This window comes from Diospyros lotus, chromosome 2 (genome assembly GCF_014633365.1).
Source record: "Diospyros lotus cultivar Yz01 chromosome 2, ASM1463336v1, whole genome shotgun sequence".
Lineage (NCBI taxonomy): Eukaryota > Viridiplantae > Streptophyta > Magnoliopsida > Ericales > Ebenaceae > Diospyros > Diospyros lotus.
The window spans coordinates 8126135-8143299 of NC_068339.1; the positions used below are offsets into that span (position 1 = coordinate 8126135).

The 17165-nt window shown below is 37.2% G+C and overlaps 1 protein-coding gene across 11 annotated transcripts; it reads right to left on the reverse strand.

Moving 5' to 3' along the window:
- On the reverse strand, nucleotides 1-15752 carry LOC127794482 (VIN3-like protein 1). Of its 11 annotated transcripts, none has more exons than XM_052325605.1 (8): nucleotides 15562-15722; nucleotides 14516-14600; nucleotides 12697-12918; nucleotides 11471-12074; nucleotides 11220-11281; nucleotides 10053-10680; nucleotides 1661-1971; nucleotides 1-1542 (listed from the first exon to the last, which is right to left on the reverse strand). In XM_052325605.1, the coding sequence occupies exons 4-8, from the start codon at nucleotides 11479-11481 to the stop codon at nucleotides 350-352; spliced, it is 2205 nt and encodes a 734-aa protein (XP_052181565.1). In that variant the 5' UTR covers nucleotides 11482-12074; nucleotides 12697-12918; nucleotides 14516-14600; nucleotides 15562-15722; the 3' UTR covers nucleotides 1-349. The 11 variants fall into 11 exon arrangements, with proteins under 11 accessions (XP_052181565.1, XP_052181570.1, XP_052181569.1 ...); XM_052325610.1 differs by lacking the exon at nucleotides 11471-12074 and adding an exon at nucleotides 10843-10936 and having other exon boundaries at nucleotides 1-1545; nucleotides 10053-10677; nucleotides 15562-15721; XM_052325609.1 differs by lacking the exon at nucleotides 11471-12074 and adding an exon at nucleotides 10843-10936 and having other exon boundaries at nucleotides 1-1545; nucleotides 15562-15721.
- Nucleotides 15753-17165: the final 1413 nt, after the last annotated feature.

Here is a 17165-nt window from a genome sequence, read left to right on the forward strand (position 1 = left end):
TCAAACTTGAAACTTCTGTCTATGTTTAAAATTGATAATACGCATATAAATTAAGGATAAGCAGGAACGGTACAGTGCACTGCAGATCATTCAGTCACCGGTCTACATATAATTGATGGCAACGAATACAGTCTCCTAATCTAAATGTACTAGATTTCAACATCACTGCTTCTCATCAAAGCAATCAAAATCATCTAATTGAACAGATGAATCACCTCCAATGGTGTGATTAAGAAATGCCTGTACAAATAATTGGCAAGATAACCAAACCAGCACTAACTTGTCGAGGTTCAAGACAAAGATTTTAACTTAACGAGCAATCCTTTCTGCCAGAATGTCTTCTCCACGGTCAATGCCACAGTTTACTACAGAAACCATTCCTTGGCCTCTTGCTGGATACGATATCTGAAAAGGAATCAACCAATTGTGCTGCTAAGCTACTTGGATCATCTATCAAAGTTTGAATGAAGGTGTTGACCACCCTGCGTTCTTGCCCAGTTGACCTCAAGCTAAACCATGTTAACAACTTCATCCTGAATTCCTGTTTAATATGACCTTCACATTCCAGCCACCGAATGATTTTCACACAGTACTCAAAATTCTCATCCAAGCACCCCAACCCATTGGATATTCTGAATGGTGACCCGTTTACAAGAGTGCTGTTACATTCATGTGTCTCTTCATTTGCACTTATTGCCCTCTTCCTGCATGGTTCCCCCCGGGAGTTAACAGCAGGGACTTCTCCACCGGTGCCCCCTTGGGTCCAATTATGGGAGTCACCACTGCCATGAGATCTTGCTAGACTACTCTTCCCAATATCATGGGAAACAGCATCATCATCGGCCTCAACAGCCTGACCCAAAGTGCATCCGTTGTCTTCATCCCTGGAGGATTCAAAATGAGGAGTTAGGTCTTCATTTAGATCAGGCACCGAAGCAACATTTAAGTCGAGCCCATGTGAAAAAGATGGCAACTGATCTTTGGCAGTTTCAGCGGGATTAATCACATTAACTCCACAGCATTCCTCTATATCTATGCCAGATAAATAATCCTCAAAGCAGCCTTGTTCTTGAGCCCAAGCCAGGCGCAGTACCTTCCCAAGGTCTCGGACCTTGAAACCAGAAGAAGATCCAACAGCTGCTGTAGTCTTAGGCTCCCTGGTGACATCAGAACTTCCTCCAGTTTGGGGCTTCTCCTTTTTATGGTTTACTGCAGTTGAGGTGGGATTCTTGTGAAGTATCTCCACACTCTTGGTGAAACACTTTGCCTCAGAATGTCCCAAGTCACCAGCTTGTGTGTAAGAAATTATCCGAAATGAGTACTCTGTGCAGGGTTGCAAATTGGATATCAACATCCTTCTCTGTGCTCTGGAAAAAATGGAAATAGGCTCTTTAGGGTGTGTTTCATCTCTACTCTTACAATACCAGAGCTTGTATCCCTTAATATCATCACTTGAGGCAGTAGGCAATTCTATCAAAACAATCACAACTGAAGAAGATGTCACTTCTTCAAAGTGGAATCTGCAAGCGGCAGGAAGTGAGCCTTCTGCCAAGGTGGAGACGAGGAAAATAAGGAAAAAGAACTCACTGGATTGATTAAAATACTAGAACATAATTCTTCTCAAGCAAAATTAGAAAACGCAGGCTGGTTGAGTAATCACCTCCGCAGTTGGGGTTTGCATTTGAAACAGCAACCAACCATTCATCTGCTTTCTGAATTGCAAGAGAGCATAGCCTTTGCATTTCACCTGCAATAGAAAGTCTACTGACAATTCCCCGTGCCATCTTGGCTGAGACTCCGTTGACTGGGCCCACCTCTGTTTCTAATTTGGCCTTGGCATCTTTAACAATTTCATGCAGTTCTTTAAACCGGGAAGTCCCATCCAGGAGCCTGTAACTCAGGAATATCCTGTAACATAGAACATCAACCCTTCGAGCATCCCTTGCTATATTCAATTGCTTCTTCCAACAACTGTCAGCATTAAACTATAGTTATACCAATGAGGCGCGGGACATACAAGGGAAAATCAAAAATAGTCCAGCAACCATTTTGACCATTTACAACCATTTTGCTCATTTCGAAAGCCTGAGGTATGGTATAAAAGAACTTCCCTCACTTACCAACCATTTTGATCATTTACAAGAAAATAGAACTACAATAAAAAGTTCATTGCTTTTAGTTGGTAGCAAACTTTTTCCATGAACAGAACCCGTGAAACAAATTTCATATTTCTGAAAAAAAAATTAAAAATATGGAAGCAGAAGTTCGTTCAAAAAGATCATTGAATTTTTATTGAGCTTTAAAATTGACTTTATCTGCTAATAATAAGTTGCATAATGAAGCATGATTTCTTTTTGCTGTAAGACAACTTCCATGAATCAAGAATTCAAACTTAATCTGGAATCCTTATATTTTCTCTCCCCTTCCATTTCCCGTTTGATGCAAAACCCTAACCAAAGAAACAAGATTAATCCTGACTACTCAAACCAAATATCATTAATCAATATTATTCATCAAAGTCTAATTTACAATATATCACTAAAAGATTATTTATAGACAACTAATAAATAAAAATCTACTTAACTATTCCTTGTCCCAATCTAATTAAGATCATAAGATAATCCCAATCTAATTAAGATTTTAGAAAAGAAAAGAAATCAAAAGAAACTAGGAAACAAATTAAAACTAATATTAATTTCTATTTTTATGCCTAAAATGCTGATCTTTATCATTCTCCCCTAGGTTGAAAAGAATTCAATTCCAAAGAGTTAGATTGTAGATACCGTTCTAAGAGCTCATTATCTAGGACTCAAAATCCTCTTCTGCAATTCAAGCATTATCCAACTCTGGCCAATCTTTACATTTGATAAGAAATTGTTGATAATCACCACCACAAGAAGAAGTCACAACATAGTTAAGCACAACATCAATCACATCCTTTTTAGAGTGCATAGAATATAAGGAACCTAGTGGCTTGCAGAAACACTAATAGGCAAGGGAGGAGCTTCAAATGTGCCTAAGGAGTTAAATCTTCCACATTGAAAACAAGACTAATATTCATATTACTAGGTAAGTCAAGTAAAAAAGTATTAGGTCCAAGTTTTCAAATGATAGGAAAGGGACCACTAGCTCGAGCATGCAATTTCTTGAAATGTTTAAGAAAGCGCTTGAGGTGAATATGAACCATGACATAATCACCTTTATTAAATTCCCAAGCCCTACGATACACATCAAGAAGTTTATAGTTAACACTGCTCATTGCAATTTTCTGTCTAATTTCAGCATGCATTGATGAGTTGGACAAAATTTTCAACAAACTCGGAAATTTGGGTATCCGAGGGTAAGGGTACAAGATCAATAGGGGTGTAAGGGGAATAAAATATGAACAATCTCAAAAAATATTTTACTAGTGGACCTATTAATAGAGTTGTTATAAGAAAATTTAATAGTTGGCAAAACCAAGTCTCAATTACCAGGCTTCTCTCCTACAAGACACACCTAAGCAAGTCTCTTAAACTATGATCACAGTTTCAATTTTTCCATTAGTTTGGAGATGGAAGGCAGAAGTGAATTTCAAATTTGTCCCAAATAGTTTCCGTAGTCTTCCAAGAAATAACTAACAAATTTGACATCTCTATCACATACAATGGAAGAAGGCAGACCATGCAACTCAACAACCGCTTGAAAGAACAATTTAGCAACATAGGAAGCATCTATTGTCTTACTACAAGAAAGAAAATGTGCCATCTTAGAGAACTTATCCACTACTAGAATTGAGTCATGTCCCTTGACAGTCTTGGGCAGACCTAGAATGAAATCCATACTCACATCTTTTCAAGGGGTATGTGAGATAGGAAGAGGAGTCTACAAGCTCATGTTGTTCTTCCTAGTCTTAGCCAATTGACATTTGCAACACTGTGAAACAATCCTAGGGCCATCCCTTTTCAAAGGTGACCAATAAAATCTATACTTAATAAGTGCAATAGTCTTGTCTTTTCCAAAATAATCAGCTAATCCACTTGCATGCATTTCCCATATGAGAAAGTCTCTAAATGAAGTTCATGGAATGCACAACTGAATTCCTTTAAAGAAATAACCATCATGAATCACAAAATCAACAAGGGACGGTGATTACCTTTACTAACCTCAAGCTAAATAGAACTAAATCAAGGCAATTAGGGTAAACATCCTTCAACTTATCAAAATCAATAACCTCAGTACTCATCACCTGAATAAGACTAACTACTTAGCTAAGGGCATCAGCTACTTTGTTATAGATCCTAGAACAATGCTTAAGGGCAAAGGTGTGCTCACTAAGGAATGCTATGCAAATATCTCAATGCTTGATGATTAGAATATAGAACACATTCTTGTGGCAATAGATAGTACCTCCAATAGTGAAAAGACTGAACAACAACATAGAACTCTTCATCAGAAGTGGAATATTTTTGTTTAGCATTATTTAGTTTCTCACTAAAGAATGCTATTGATCGACCCTCATGACTTAGAACACCCCCAATACCAATGTCAAATGCATCACAAACAACCTCAAAAACTTTAATAAAGTCGGGGTATCATAAAACATATGTTGTGGTTGTAACATCCCGTTCGAGCGATAGAAAGGACCGGAACAACTTATCCTGATGGGCCTACGCGAACTTCCCAGGGGGGTCACCCATCCCTGGATTATCCCAGGTCAAGCACGCTTAACTTGGGAGTTCTTTGCCAACATTCAGCCCAAAAGGTATCCAACTGGTGTTGTTTCCTTTCTTACATTATCCTCGATATATACTAATCTCTATGGGCTCTCGGGGTATTACATTCTCCCCCCCTTAAGCACATGACGTCCTCGTCATGCGACCTTACAACTGGTCCCAGCTTTTCCCCTGTCCAGTGTCCCCGGTCCAGTACCCCCAGCCTTGGGCTAGTACACGATCCCCAGTCCAGTACCACCAGCCTTTGGCTAGTACACGGTCCCAACACACGGCCCAGGTCAGCTTTGATACCACCTGTAACATCCCGTTCGAGTGATAGGAAGTACCGGAATAACTTATCCTGATGGGCCTACGCGAACTTCCCAGGGGGGTCACTCATCCCTGGATTACCCCAGGTCAAGCACGCTTAACTTGAGAGTTTTTTTGCCAACATTCAGCCCAAAAGGTATCCAGCTGGTGTTGTTTCCTTTCTTACACTATCCTCGATATATACTAATCTCTCTGGGTATTACAGTGGTCATCATTTCTTTGATTTTTGTCAAGGCTTTAACAGCTGAACTAGGCCACTGAAACTCTTCTTTCTTCAAACAATCTATAATAGGAGTCATGATATTACTAAATCCTTTAATGAATTTCCTACAAAAGTAGTCAAGCCATGGAAATTATGAATCTCATACACTGTCTTAAGTTCAGACCACTCTCTAATAGCTTATAAACTTCTCAGGATCAACTACACCCTAGACAGAGATAATGAAGCCTAAGAAAAGCACTTGAGATTGTAAAAAGGAGCACATCATAGGTTAACATACAATTTGGCTTCCATAAGAGTTAGGAAAACTTGTTCGAGGTGGTTTAGAAGCTCATCTTGGCACTTACTAAAGATCAAGATGTCATCAAAGTAGACAACCAAGAATTTTCCTATGAAAGGTTTGAGTACTTGTGTCATAAGTCTCATGGACTCCTTAGCTATGATGGCTAACTCATATCCACTTCTTGACAGTCTTTTTCAAATGCCTTAAGAGTTATAAGATAGTGAACTTTTTACTGGACACTAGTGGTGATTGCTTGTGCTTAGTCATAGAGCCTTTACTAAAAGTTTATCAAGGATCAATATGAGTTTCTTAATTTTATAATTAAAAATATAAGTATTTTCTTACCCATAATGAACTCAACTCATGTTATGAAGTCAAAGGAGACCTAAAAAGATATGGGCAACATCCAAAGGTAAAATATCACAAAAATTTTTGTCTTTAGTCACCTAATTGAATAGGAGCAAAGCACTTCTTAGTGACAGACAAAGTTGTGTTATTCACCCAGGCAACTTTAAATGATTTAGAATGCAGTTCTACCTTAAGGTTGAGTTGAGTAATTGCAGACTTATAAACCACGTCCATGGTGCTACCCCCATCAATACTTGTGTGTTTCCATTCATCTCACTCAGTGTCAAGTTCTCTCACCATTCCTAATGCATGTTTAAAAAACACTTGTGTGTTTCCATTCATCACCATGGACACTCTCAATTAGCACACTCCTCACAATGTTAACCGGTTCTACCATATCAAGTTCTTCACTAACCTCTTCCTCTCCTCTAGAAAAATATAGGATTAACCATTCCGTCTTCATCCTCAAGTTGATCAACAAGTTCTTGCTCTTGTCCTAGAGTTAAGGCTGTTAAGATTTGCATTAGTTAGCATCAGTCTTAGTGAAGGATTTAAATAGAGTTAGAAATATGATTGTATTTTATGTTTTAATGAGTTAAAATGTAACGAACTAATATCCTTGGAATTAGTTCCAGAAGTCCTTCTATTTCTTCTAATTCGTCATTTTAGTCCTTGGTCTGTAACCTCCTCTATTAGTTATAAATAGAGGCGGGTATGTTCTGCTTAAACAATCAACATTCATTCTGTTCTTTTGCTTTTGCACACAAGAGTTAGAGAATTGAGAGAGAGCTAATGCTCGGTCCTTGTATTCTTGGGAGAGAGGCTATTGATTTCTAGTCTAAGTGTGTGCGAGAGAGAACAGTGAGGGAGTGTTGAATTCTTGATTCTTCTCTAGTGGATTCTGTCAGCAGCTTCTGGTAGTCTGGATGTAGGGCAAATTCTTGCCCAAACCAGGATAAGTCTTCTTGTTCTTCTTCTGTTATTGCTTATTATTTGTTCTGTTTACATTTATTTATTGTTTCTATTACTATCGGGCGAGGGTTTGGGTGTGAGATAGTGTTTATTATTGTGAGGAAACCGATCCAAGACTCAACAAAGGCACATTTAGGACAACAGGCAACTATGTGACCCTTCTTATGACAATGGTGGCATTGATTGGAAGGGTTATGAGGACAAGAAGTACTAGGATGGGAATTATCGGGGAAAATGCTATCCTTAGAGGCTGAATAAGAAACTGTCTTACTAACATTACTATCTCTAGGAAGAGGCTGAAGAAAGGACCTTAATGGGTGAGAGTTAGATAATTGTGTGGGCACTCAACCAACAAAAGGGGCTTTAAGGTATTTTTCGATCTACAAGGCCTTATGATAGACTTTCTCTTCAAGCTTGAGGGAGTGCAACATAATTTTTCTGGATGTTCATCCTCAATCCATTTATAAACCTTAACATTGTAAAGAAAGAATCCTCATCTAAATCACATCGGATGAGAAGATTTTCAAATTGGGCCAAGTAATTGTCACAGAGGTGCTGTGACACTCGGCAGCTTCCCTGATTCAGCGTGAATCTAGGTAGCGAGCTAGAACAAGGAAGAAGAATGGAGAGGGAAGAATAGAAGAGAAATGAAGGGAGAAAGAGAAATAAGAGAGAGAATAACAGAATCTTTGATTGAATTCTTGAATGCCTTTAACGGGTGAAGGAACAAGCTTATATAGCTTGTTTCGTGGGTCTGGCCACAGCTGATCTCACCCCTCCTAAGCAACTATTTTGTCATATTTTAGCAATTGGACACCTGGCAGATTCTGCCATAATAAACAATCTAGCTGGAAAGTAATACAAGCAAGAGAATAAAAATACTAAGGTAATACAATAAGTAATAACTGGTTTAGTCACAAATTAAGCCTCAAAAAATCTGCTATCTCCTTGTCTCATGACAGTAATTAGTTACACTTGAAGTTGATTGTTTAATGTTTAGCAGTTGTTATTGTAACTGACACTTATGCAAGGAAGGCAGGTAATTCTCTTTCAACTTTTGCTTCATGACAGCCCATTGGGTGATGGAAGGCTGACCTAATCTCTGAAAATTATGTTGAACCCTTTGCCAATATTTCTTTGCAAAACCAGTTAATTTCATTTTAGCAAAACTAACCCTCTCAATATCAGTCATGTTATACCAAGTGAAGTAATTTTCCATGTAATCTAACCAATCTAAAAACATATTAAGGTCTAACCTACCATCATACTCCTAAACGACCACTTTCACATTCTTATTATTTTCTCTATGGTCTTCCTGTCTATACCAATAGGGCGGAGGTAATTGCCTCTATTCTCTTTCTAGATTCCTTTCATGTTGTGTGTCTACTCTAGGATTGCCACCTTTTAGGTTCTTCAAAGTTTAGATGCGTGTGATCATACCTAGGTGCTTCATGATGTATATTTCTATCACGGGGTTGCCTAGGTTCTAAAGGACACAATGGCTCATGTAAGTGAGGAATCTTATTAGAAGAAATGTGTATCCCAGGAGTATTGAGTATGCCATGCAAAGACCCAGTAGAATGGGGGTACTCTACAAAAATCATCTTTTATCCTTTGCTTACCTAGTATTTTGAGGGTTTGTGCCATTTATTTAGTAAGTGTTCCCACTATACTTGAAAGACTCAAGATTGCTAATTCTAGTTTCACACTGGATCTTATGAAATTTTGGAATGACTGAAGATTGATGATTAGTATAATGGAAGAAGGTTGCTCGTGTTTGTTGGGGGTCATGGTCAAGTAAACAAATAGTAATAAGAGAAGGTCAAAGGGGTGGTGAAACAGGTTAAGTAAATGCTGAGAAGACTCAAATTGCAACTTAAATGTAGACAAGAAACCTAGTAGGATGCACAAATAGGACTAAGAAATTTAAATTAGATAACAAGGTCAAATAACAAAAACACTACTCAAGATGCAACAATTAGGATAAGGGATTTTTTTTTGGAGCTATGAATTAAAATTAAATGAACCTAAAACAAAGTTAATAAAAAATACCCAAGAACAAATAAATATTAATCAAGCTTTCAAAGTAAAGAATGTAACTTAACCAAAACAAGGTTAGAAGTAATTTGGGATAAAATATACTCCTATAGTCAATGGGATTGGACAATAGGCTAATTAGATAAAGGGCAAAATCAGTCTTACAGGTTTGTGTTTGGGAAGGCGCCAGGATGGGTTGGTTGGTGGTAATTGGGTCAAGTAATTAGGTTGTTGGGTTGAATGGATTATCAAAGAAAGAGGTTGAGATTGGGTGACAGAGAAGAGCTTACAATGAGAAGGGCTTACCAGCAACTAAGGTGCTACGATGGTGACAAGGGCTCCGATGGCAATAACTTTGTCACCTATGATTGTTGATGTCAAGGAAGGCTTCCATTGAATAAGAAGCAACAAACAGAGAACCTTTCCGATGATGTCAAGCTGTTACATTGGAGATTATCAAAGGCTATTACAGTCTTGACGAGTCTATCGCCTAGAGTCCCGACATCTCCGGTGAGGCTCTGCAAGGATTCTGACAATCATGTCTTTGCTGACATGGGTTTTGACTATAGTGTGTCGATGGGTGGCTGTTGCCATTGCCCCCCCCCCAAAAAAAAGAAAAAAAAAAAAAACATCGATCTTGACGGTGTTGACAAAAAGACTGATGATTTTCTAAAATTTTCCAAAAATTTTAAGAAGATTCCCGAAATCAATTTAGGAATTTTCGCTCTATACCAACTGACGCAAAACCCAAACCAAAGACATAAGAGTACTCTCAATTACTCAAACCAAATATCATTAATCAATATTATTCACCAAAGTCTGACCTACAATACATTGCTAAAGGATTATTTATATACAACTAATAGATAAACTAGATAAACATCTACTCTAGCAAAGATTCCTTGATCCAATCTAATTAAGATTACAAAGATAATCCCAATCTAATTAGGATACTATGAGATAAAAGAAATCAAAAGAAACTAGGAAACAAATTAAAAATAAATAAACAAATAAAAACAATATTAATTTCTACTTTTACCCCTAAATATTGTTTCCAAAATATTTGTTTCTACAATCTTCATCATCATTCTTGTGGAAGGTCTTGTAGGTGATATTATGCATTAATAATTCTGCATCTTAAGTCACGAAATATAAGCAAACAACTCACCCAAGTATCCCTGAAACTTTACCGCAGGATGGACAGCAATAACTACCATCCAGTTGCATCAATTGCCCCAGATTAACAACACCCACCTTCTCCCGTTGGACTGCGCACTCTATGTGACAGGATAAACCACAGGAGTCTTCGTTACCAGATTCAGATGCACATACCAACCAGAGACTGGGATCCTTGTTGTCATCAAACAAGTGACATATACAACAAGAACACCTCTTGCAGAAAGTGTCATCTGTAGACAGAGTGGCTCTGCATGCAGCATTCTTACAGATCCAAGCATTTGAATGCCTAACATTAAAGTTTTGCTCTGAAACTGGTGGAATTCGAATAGGGTTTTCCCCCTTTCTCTGATGTTTTCTGGAAGAAGGTTGATCCTTCAAATTTTTCTTTTTAGTCTTTGGAGATTGTTCAGTCATTTTGCATTTAGATGAAGCTGTGTATTTCTTTTCCTTATCAACACAAACCCCTGAGAGGTCCTTTTTGGTACCTGATTTCAGAAATTCTTGTAAAAGTTCTGGACTTCTCGAAGCATCATCTACGTGTCCATTTTTCTCTGGGGTGCTTTGTACACTGGAAGAAAGACTTTGAATGCCAGAAACTGGTGGCAAAAACATACCTACTGAAGAGAAAGAAATCTAAAGTGAGCCAAAAATATAGAAATCCAATGAGACTACCAAAAAAGATTGCAATATATGGCATCAAAGGGAATAGATGATGTAGTGAAAACAGAAAGGCAAGGCTATCCAAACTTTAAAACAAAAACCTTTGTTACAGACATAACTGTAATGAATTGGCCAGGAAAAAATTCAATTTTCCCACAATGATGCCAAAAGCAATCAATAGCTCTCGTCGCTGCAGCCATAACTGTTCTATCACTGAATTACCAGCAAATTTAAAGCACCCAATTTGTCAGATATCTAAAGTTCTACATTAATTACAACCAACATTATTACTTGGAAAAGTTCTACAAACTAAGCATATCAAAATTACCAAATTGAGCATTTCAATCACCATCCATCTCAATTACGTCCTCTATTATTACTCAATATGATTCAGTTAGAAAATCATGCATTAGAAAAGCAGTATAGAACACAAAAGCAAATAGATGTTCTGGGGTGGTGAGTGTAAGCAAGAAAATACTGAGGTCTTAACTCTTACCTTTAGCAAGAAATTTATCTTCCAAATCCATGATTCTGAAGTCAAGGATCAGCAGATCCAACCTGAGAGAACCAATTAGCACAAAAGCCTAAGTATAATCATACACTTTATACAGTTAGAGGCTGTATTTGAAGTTAAATGTTAGGCTGGTCCAAACATTTCTCCATGGAAAAATTATTTTCATAGAGGTCCAATAATTTGAATAATGCATGCAGTATATGAATATATAAATAGTCATGCAATTCACATACCAAGGGAACATGTTTTCTTCAGACTGCAACTAAAGAATTTAATCAAATTGAGTTTTGAACTGCCTTTAGTTAGAATAGAAATCCCTAGATGTAGGATCACCTCCAAGTTGGGCAGTTCCGGGTTTCCTTGGGATCATAAAGAAACTATTGCTTTAATAGAATGCCATAAAAAGAAGGTAGCATATTCTGGTCACGATTTAATTCCTCAATTATGATTGATCTGCATGTGAAAGTTGTTCCTCGGGTGTCCTAAATAATGATGAAGCATCGATGACAATAGCCAATTACACTTGGCTGATCTCCGAATAAAGGTCAGTCTGGCTATGAGATTGCTGGTCCTTCTCAGTTTGCCCGCCTTTTTGGCAATCTGAGGAGCAGGTGGTTGAGTCAAAGAGGAGAAGGAGACTAAGTCATCAGTCATGCCAAGATTGATTTCCTACTTCCAGCTTGAGGGCCACACAACCATCAACCCTGCCGGAAGTGCTTTCTGGATCCAATCTTCTGGTCTTTCATTCATTATTCGAATATCTGGACCAGTAGAAATGTACAAAAGGGGATCTTGTCCTTTCCAACTAGCAGCTAGTAGCTTCATCGTTGATCAATCCTAAAGAAAAAAGTAACAGTACCAACTCAAGCTTTTGGGTGAGCTTTTGACGCAAATATTTCTATTCCTTATTTTATATGATTCATCCCCTTTCTATGGCTTTTCTATACTAGGGGGGAGGGGGATATAGAATATATCCTAAACACACACACACACACACATATATATATATTGTGTAATCACCTGAAGAAAAATTGAAAAAAAAATGTGGCAATTATGTTGTGCAAAGTAAGAAACTAAGTGCCATTACTTGACCCCAAAAAACAAACCCAAACCCAAACCCACAAGAGATCAACACAGTGGCTGCAATAGGGATTGAGAGCTGTTGGCAGACAAACAAAAAGGCAGTGGCAGCGATACAGTGTGCCCACCACTCAGCTAAAATAGAAATGATGGTTTGGGCAGTGGCAAAGCTCTACAAATAGAGCCTTTGGTCACCAAAGAATGCATTGAAGAAGAGGGATCTATATGTATACAAGGAGTGAGACAAAGTGAGAAAAGAGAGAGGAGGTGTATGAACATCATTGGAGAAGAAAGAACATGCTAGAGACGAAGAAAAGGAAAATATATATATATACATACATACATACAGAGAGAGAGGGAGAGAGAGAGAGAGAGAGACCAGAAAACTTATTGGCAAGGCACAATTGCAGGGAAGCTCCTCCTCTTTGACGCTGGTTGATGATGGCCTTCTCGCTGTTGACTGAGCCCTAACACCCCTTTACTATCCCCTCTTCCTCCCCCATCTCCCTTCTCCTGTCCCTCCACCTTTGCTTCTGCTTAACCGAAACCAATGGTATCGGCTGAATGGAAAAGAGTAAAAGGAAAAACGCCCCAACCTCACCTGAAACAAAATTGGATCAACCCAGAGGGAGAAAAAAAATAGAGAAAGAAAGAAAAAATGGAAAAAGAAAAAGAATAGAAAGGAAATGACGAAAGAGACAGTTATTTCCGAATGCCCTTGGGTTTACTTTGAAGCCTAAATTTAGTAAAACTATTTATTAATATATTGATTAACATGTATGATGTATCAAGTCAAGGAAAAAGGAGAATTTGTAGATTTACATCAACTGGATACCGGGTGAGTGGTTATTCTACGATATGTTTTGAAAAAAATTATTCCCATACAAGATTATGAAATGTTTTAACATGAAATTACACGTTCTCAATTCATAGTTGATGTATATGGCATGATGCAAACAACTGAGGACTTAGACCGAAAAGTTGATATGATGAGAACCAGGAAAAAATATATGTTTGAAAAAATAATGGAAAAGAGATTATTTGCAAAATGAGAAAAAAGTATTTTATGGTGCAAGTATGAAAAGGGACCATGATGAAAGAAGTCTAGGGAAAAGACAGACAGGGTGACTCTGGTGGCTAGAGGAACGACTCTAGTTTCTCAATAGTTTGACATTCCTATTGTTGCTGGTGATATGGTAATCCTGACTGGATCAGCTTAGGGAAAAGCCATCCCGATGCAGTGGAGCTAGGGTGACTCTTAAGAGACCAATGGAGATCCTCTGGGAGAAATTATGCACACAGAGAAAAACATTTGGCTTTTTGAAATTTGAGATTTGATATTGGTTCCCTTAACTTGATTTATGCTTGTCCCATTTTTATCTGTTGCACCATCATATGAGATGATTTGTGCATCAGATATACGTGTTGAAATAGAAAGAAAATTTTGTTATGGCATATTCCCTACACGTGCATATGGCAAGAGTTTATTATTGTTCATCAAATTAATGCACAGGGAATATTTGAAAATTAAACAATTTTTATGATATATATGTGTGGAAAATGTTGTATTTAGGATACCATCTACTTAATGCAGATTTCCTGTCACTGAGCTGTGAGATCATCAGTCCACCTCACATTTTTCAAGTGATCAACAACAAACCTAGAGTTGGACTCAGATTGGGGGATTATCAGTGACTCAATTTAGGGACCCTTTCTCTTTTGTTTATTTCAGTAATGTAATTATCAAGTGTTGTTAAATATAATTCTTTGGAGATTTTTCAGTTATAATACGATCGATGGATTTTTACACTAAACGTGTTCCTTAGGCCAAAGATTTGAAGTTCATGGTCAGTCCCACTCCAAAAGGGGGTGTGACGTTTCGTTGGAGTAACTACGCTACAATGTACACCGTGTAAAGCATAGACACGTGGAGAAAAAGAAAAAGAAAGATTAGGTTTAAGGCCATTTGGCAAAGAAATAAATTAATAAGCACAAAAATTCCTAAAGAATTTGAAACAAAAATGCAACCAAACTGTGAGACTTTTGTCAATAACTAATTCAACATTCCAGTGAAATTTTTGGTTAATACTTTTGACGTCAATGAATAATGTATTCAAATATTAAATAGAAGAAACCCCATAAATTCCAATGGAAATAAAAATAACAAAGCCTATGAGATTAGGCATGCATTAAAATACATTAAGTATAAGCATCCATCACACTGCCCTGAGAATGTATCCAGAGATCAGGTCATAGACATCAACCTGAGGACCAAACAGCCAACTGCATGAAAAAAGAAGTCAAATAAAATAACAAAAAAAAATTAAAGTCTAACTATGATATAGGGATATGAGGGGAGAAAAAAGAGGTTGAGGGCCACATACAAGGTTTTATTTTTCTTTGCATACTTCTTTTCAGAGACAATTAGGTAGTTGAGAAAGGGAGACGATCATGTTTAAAAGGCTAAAGTAAAATCCTTGCAAACTCTTACAGCTCCTTATGTTCATAAAAAGTGTGTTGCATCAAACTTTAATTATGCATAAGGGATTACACTACTAAAGCAAAAAAAAAAAGGGGGGGGGGGGGGGGGGTGTCACACAACAGCACACACAGTCCAGTGTATGTTTATGTTTGTGATTGCTTCTCTAAACATGAGCCGAATGTTTATTGCTCCTCAATACTGAACTATTATTCTCATATAATGAGGAAACAAGGGAAAAGATAAAAGAGCATGAATATTAACATCATAATCAAAAGAGATGAACCCAGCAATTTTTACTAAAATGCACTAACAGCTGGAAACTATGAGCAAGTATGAGAGGGGGGAAAAAAGTGAAAGGAAACTGTACACAGCATACTAAAAGTTGTAATTCAGTCACTGAAGCATAAAAAATGTTCGCTCCAACCGTTAAGACACATTTACTCAGAAACCAATTTCAGATATAGCACAAACAGCCTAAGCCATGCATTTCTCATTTTTAACACTCGTCCCCACTCTTCCGTCCGTACATTGTTCAGATTCAACAAAACCGCGAAACTCAGAGCTTTACAGCCTCGACTCCACATTACCCAAAACCACAACTACATCAGTCATTCAAATTGGGGCAACGCAAACACACGCATAAATTCCCCCACAGAAGAAGCGAATAACACATTGCTCACAGACTAATACAGATCCAAGCAAGCGAAAAACCAATAATCACGAACGAATATACAAACACAGACAGGAATTTACGAAAAGTACCTGCAAATAAAGAGAGAAGAGAGAGAGATGAGGAACCTAGGGTTTTCTTGGGGGTTTTGGACGGGCGATGAATCTCTCTCTCTCTCTCTCTATATATATATATATGTATATATCGCGCTCGGGGCGAAGCTTCGATCTTTGTTTGGTTGCTATGAATTTGCTCTACGATTGCGGCAACGCCTTCGGATGTGAGCCTAAGGAGGAATGAAAGTCACGCGCGACTAAAGAGCGTGGGAAAATGATTCGGTTGGAAAGCGGAAGCAGTTGACGCTCTGAGCTCCAAGTACAAGAGGCATTTCCCTGGGATATGATTGGTGCGTGGGCCACTCTCCTTGTTAGCGCGTGGGAGAACACTTTCCTATTCCGCGTTCCATTTTTGTAAAGAATAATTAAATATGCTTATGAGAGTTAACAGTGGGTTATGGGAGAGCTAATGGAACGCTGATCTGTGAAAAAGCGCGATGGGAAGATTTGATTTGGACCGTTCGATTTGACGTAACGCTTTGTGACGTGTGGGATGCCTATTGGGTAAGTTACTGATTGATGACAAGTTAGGTGATCCAATTAGAAGCTAATGTAACTAAAATAAAATTGGTGGAATCACTGTTTACCTTGATGGAATTAAAGTAAGGGTGAAATAAATTATTAAAGGATTAAATTATGTTTGTTATATAAGATATTATTTGAGAAAATAATTATTCTTTATATACCATCTTGTTATGTTGCCCACTCTTGCCAGTGAGGGGGGCGCGGGGCCCATGTGGGGCCCGCGCCCCCTTCATTGGCGGGCACCTGCTATGTTGCCAGTGGACAACATAGCAGACCTATTGATTTGAATATGATATAAATATAAAATTATCTTGAAAATATCATAATATCCCATATTTATTAATTACAAATACTATTATAAATTTTTGTGTGAAGTAACATTTGTATTGTTGAAACAAGTAAGAGTGTTCATTTGGTATAAATTAGATTAGACTGAGATAAGAGATGCTTAAAATTCTTTGTGATTATTAGACTAATTCGGTTAAATCCGATCTTAATTGGTCTTAAATATTTGTTTTAGTATAAAATTATAAAAAATTATACACGTGTTATATATTATTAATAAATTATAACATTATATTAGTTGCAATTAGTTTTTGATCTTGGATTGGCTCTAGATTGAACCAAATCAAAACCTAATTGAAACTTAAAATAAATAGGGAGAAGATCAAATCGAGATTTGACTAATTCAAATTATAATTTAAACACTCCTAATTACTAAGATTAACTTTTTTTAATAATTAACTAAGTTTAATTATCTATACTAGATAAGGGATGAGATTTAAAGATGAAATTATTAAGTCAATCCGGCTTAACAAGCATGTTGTTAGAACATTACATAGTAATTTGGTATGTGAATTTAGTTGGTGATATTATCACTTGATCAAATTAAAAATGTCATTTTAAGTGGAATAACTCTAAGGTTAGAATTATTTTATCTCTATATCAAACTTCATTGAACTATTTTTTTTTTACTATTAGAAAAATTTTATTTGTCAAATATAAAAGTCGTTAACTTATTGTTATCTCTTACACATGCTAAGAAGATGCATGCC

Bases quoted from the DNA above. Each gene is read 5' to 3' on its own strand.
- LOC127794482 (XM_052325603.1), bottom strand. The intron at 10,681-11,219 runs GTAAGAGTTAAG...CTTTCTCTTCAG, and splicing joins AGATAAATTTCTTGCTAAAG to TAGGTATGTTTTTGCCACCA. The intron at 1,546-1,660 runs GTGATTACTCAA...CCACCTTGGCAG, and splicing joins TGCAAACCCCAACTGCGGAG to AAGGCTCACTTCCTGCCGCT.